Genomic DNA, 3,369 nt, shown 5'->3' with positions numbered 1-3,369 from the left:
GGCGACGGCGGCGCCGCGAGCGCGGCGCCGTCGGGCGCGTGGCAAGCGAGCGGCGTCGTGGCCATCAGCTGAGTCAGCGGCATGTCAGGGGGCGGCGTCCACGCTGGCGGCGTGTCGCGTTGCATGGGGGACGCCGGCGTCGCAGACCCGCGGGGGTCCATGTCAGCATCCGAGTCGACCCTCGCCGGTGAATAGTCCCATTCGGCCGCGGGCGCGGCCGGGGCCCCGCGCCGCGCCCGATCAACGCCAGAGGGGCCGTCGGAGGGTGGGGCGGCGGGCGCTGCGGCGGCGGGCGGCGAGAGCGGCCGGCTGCGCTCACGTGCCGCCAGCACATGACCGGGCTGCTGCTGCAGCAGGGGCGTCGACGGCGGCTGCGAGAGCAGCAGGGCGTCCCCGCTCCGCTGCACCGCGAGCAGCCGCCCCTGCGGCAGCGCCGCCACCGCCGCCAGCGCCGCGCGCGACTGATGAACCTCCACGAGCGACCCCAGCACGCGCTCAGCGGCGCCTGCGTCGCCGCCAGCGCACGAGCCGGCCGCCTCGCTCTCGATCGCGGGAAACGAGAACACCTCCAAGTTCCCCGCCACGCGGCACACGAGCAGCCGGCGCTCGACGCCGCGCGAGGGCAACTGCTGCTGCGGCGGCGGAGGCGACGGGGGGCCGTCCAGCTGCATGGGGCTGCCGCAGGGCGGGTCGAGGGCAGCGATCGCGTCAGCTGCAGCGTCGGCCGCCGAGATCGGACCGTCAGGAAGCAGCAGCGGCGGGAGCCACGCCCAGGCCATGGATCCTGGTGGCGCTGCGGACGGCTGCTGCTCGCGCTCACGACCCTCCTGCGAGGTGGGGGCGGGGCGCGGCGTCAGGTGGCGCCCCGCAAAGGAGGGAACGGGGGCGGGCAAAGCGATGGGGGGTGGGGGCATGGCGCGGGGTCGCGATCGAGCCGTGCTTTCCCACGCCAAATGTGCGCTTGAAGATGAAGGCGTGACTAGCAAAGGCTCGCAATGCATGATTGGACCTCACCACATCCGGGCGCGCATGCGCTCGCCAGGCTAGCATGCTCCCGGGCGGCGGGGCGTCCCAGCCGTCCGCGATCGAGACACCAGGCGCAGCGAACGGAGAGGACTCCAACGGCACCAGCGCCGGCAACGCCGCGGCGACCTCGCGCGGGGGCCCCGTGGGCGCAAACAGCATGTCGTGACTGCTGCCCGCGACGGCCTGCGCGAGCAGCGCCAGGCTCGTGCGGCTGCACCGCTCTGCGGCGCCGTTGAGCCCCAGATCCTGCTGCTGATGCTCCTGCTCCTGCTCCTGCTCCTGCTCCTGCTCCTGATCTTGCTGCTGATCTTGCTGCTGCTGCTGCTCTTGCTCCTGCTCCTCGAACTGCCGCAGAGTCTGCTGGTGCTGCTCCTGCAGCAGCCGAAAAGCGCCAGGCGCGCCAGACGCGCCGCCGAGGTCCAGGGCCGCCAGGCCGCGGTCGCCAATCACCACCAGACCTGGCGCCACGCATGCGCACAAGGGAGGGCGCGGCGGCAGCGCGCGGAGTGGCACTGCAGAGTCAGTAGCACCAGGAGCATCAAGAGCATCATCATCATCAGCAGCAGCAGCAGCAGCAGCATCAACAGCAGCAGCAGCAGCAGCAGCAGCAGCAGCAGCAGCAGCAGCAGCAGCAGCAGCAGCTTGGCTATGCCGCCTGTCGCAGGGGTCGCCCTTCCGGTGTCAGGCAGACAAGACGCGTGAGGGCGGCGCCCCACTGAGGCCTCATCGTAAACACGCAGCCTGGTGGCAGGCCAGCCAAGGCCTGCTGTCAGACACGGCCTAAAGATGGCTGGGTTGGGATGCTTCCAGCATCCGGGTGCTAACAGGCGGGCGCGCATTCCTTTCCGCCCACCTGAGGGGCTGCCCGGCACTGGCGCAAGCCGGCACGGCACGCCGACCAGCGCGCCGCGGCCGCCGTGCGGCGCGGCCACGCTCAGCAGCTGCTGCAGCGCGCCCGCGGCGGCGCCGCCGCCGGCGCGCGCCCAGCGCAGGAACAGCAGCTCGCTGGAGAGCTCCCCTTTGCGGTGAGTCAGCACCACCAGGTGCTGCGCGGGGCTCGGCGCGCGCGAGCCGCCGGCACGGGCGATGCGGCTGGGAGCCAAGCTGCCGCCGACGCCGGCGCCAACACCGACGCCGCCGCCAGCACCGGGCGTGTCGAGGAAGGCAATGTCCCAAATCGACCCCAGGCCGCCACCAGCCTCCGCCACAGCGCCTGTGCCCTCCCCTGGGCAGCCCGCGCCGCTGTTGCCGCCGCCGCCACTGGCAACGGGCAGGGGCCGCGCGCCGGCGACAGGCGCGGCGTTCCCCGCCCCTGTGAACAGCGCCGGGGCCCCAATCCGCATACCGCCGCCGCCGCCGCCATCGGCAGTGTCCAATGGCAGCACCGCCACGCGCCGCTCGCACGCTGCAACGGCGAGGGCGCAGCCATCGGGCGACGCCGCCAGGAGGTGCCCGAGGTGACTGGGGTGCGGGGCTGCGGAGCGAGACGGGTGGGCAGGCGAAGGGAGGGGGCGTGGGCGAGCAGCGCCGCACAGCTTGGGTTGCGAAGGACGCCCCATGGGGTGCGTTACAGTGGGCGGATGTGGTGTGATGGGGTACCCGCAATTGTGAATGTTTTTGGGCACCGCAGAGGGCCGGGAAGGCTATGGTAACGGGGAGAGGGGCAACAGCAGGACAGCCACAGACAGTCTTGTGCGGGCGTGGGAAGTTGACTGGGCGTCACCATCAAATGAGCCAAATTGCTCATGCACCTTTCCGTGACCTCGCTGCTCACCCGCAGAGAGCGACACGCGCTGCACGACAGCAAGCCTGGGGGGAGGGCAGGCACGCGTGCCGTGCCGCGGCAGCGACAGACGTGAGGGCGGGCCCATCTGCGCAAGGCTTGCTGCGGCCGCGTGTGCCTGACGACTGCACATGTGTGGTGTGATGCCGCACTGCACGGCTGAGTCAGCTGGGTGTCGGGCGGGCCCCTGGGCCACAGACAGGCGGCGCTATAAAGCGCCGACCCGAGGGCAGCGTGCTTGCCGCAGGCGCGCACCTGGCCCACTCCTGATGGAACCGCAGCAGCAGCAGCGTGCCCGGCGCCACCAGCAGCGCCAACCAATCCTTTGGGGGGGAGGCAGGGACAGCGGGCGCAGGCGCAGCGGAATCGTCCCCTTAAAATACAACACCGTGGGGCGTCGCTCGCAGCCGGCACGGCGCGCTTCACTGCAGCGGCCTGGTCTTGGGGTGGCTGGAGCTGCGGTTGGCAGTGCGGAAGAGCATCATGGCGGGCTCCCCCCTGCTGGAGGCCCTGCTGACCCATGCGGCCCGTGTCTGCGGCGGTCGTGCGGCGTCTGGCCC

The 3,369-nt window shown here is 72.1% G+C and overlaps 1 protein-coding gene across 1 annotated transcript in view; it reads right to left on the bottom strand.

Annotated features, from left to right (window-relative positions):
* Positions 1 to 84: 84 nt before the first annotated feature.
* MNEG_7401 (hypothetical protein) overlaps positions 85 to 3,369 on the bottom strand; it is a gene marked incomplete at both ends in the record, with an annotated part of 3,755 nt that continues 470 nt past the window's right edge. The window contains 7 exons of the mRNA XM_014044127.1: positions 85 to 103; positions 367 to 827; positions 1,015 to 1,398; positions 1,557 to 1,681; positions 1,880 to 2,431; positions 2,801 to 2,835; positions 3,065 to 3,132. Of these exons, the coding sequence (XP_013899581.1) occupies positions 85 to 103; positions 367 to 827; positions 1,015 to 1,398; positions 1,557 to 1,681; positions 1,880 to 2,431; positions 2,801 to 2,835; positions 3,065 to 3,132 (1,644 nt within the window). The remainder of the gene's footprint in view (positions 104 to 366; positions 828 to 1,014; positions 1,399 to 1,556; positions 1,682 to 1,879; positions 2,432 to 2,800; positions 2,836 to 3,064; positions 3,133 to 3,369) is intronic.

This window comes from Monoraphidium neglectum (assembly GCF_000611645.1).
Source record: "Monoraphidium neglectum strain SAG 48.87 unplaced genomic scaffold scaffold01304, whole genome shotgun sequence".
NCBI classification, from domain to species: domain Eukaryota; kingdom Viridiplantae; phylum Chlorophyta; class Chlorophyceae; order Sphaeropleales; family Selenastraceae; genus Monoraphidium; species Monoraphidium neglectum.
The sequence above is the reverse complement of the archived record's forward strand: the minus strand, read 5'-3'. Positions and strand labels throughout refer to the sequence as shown.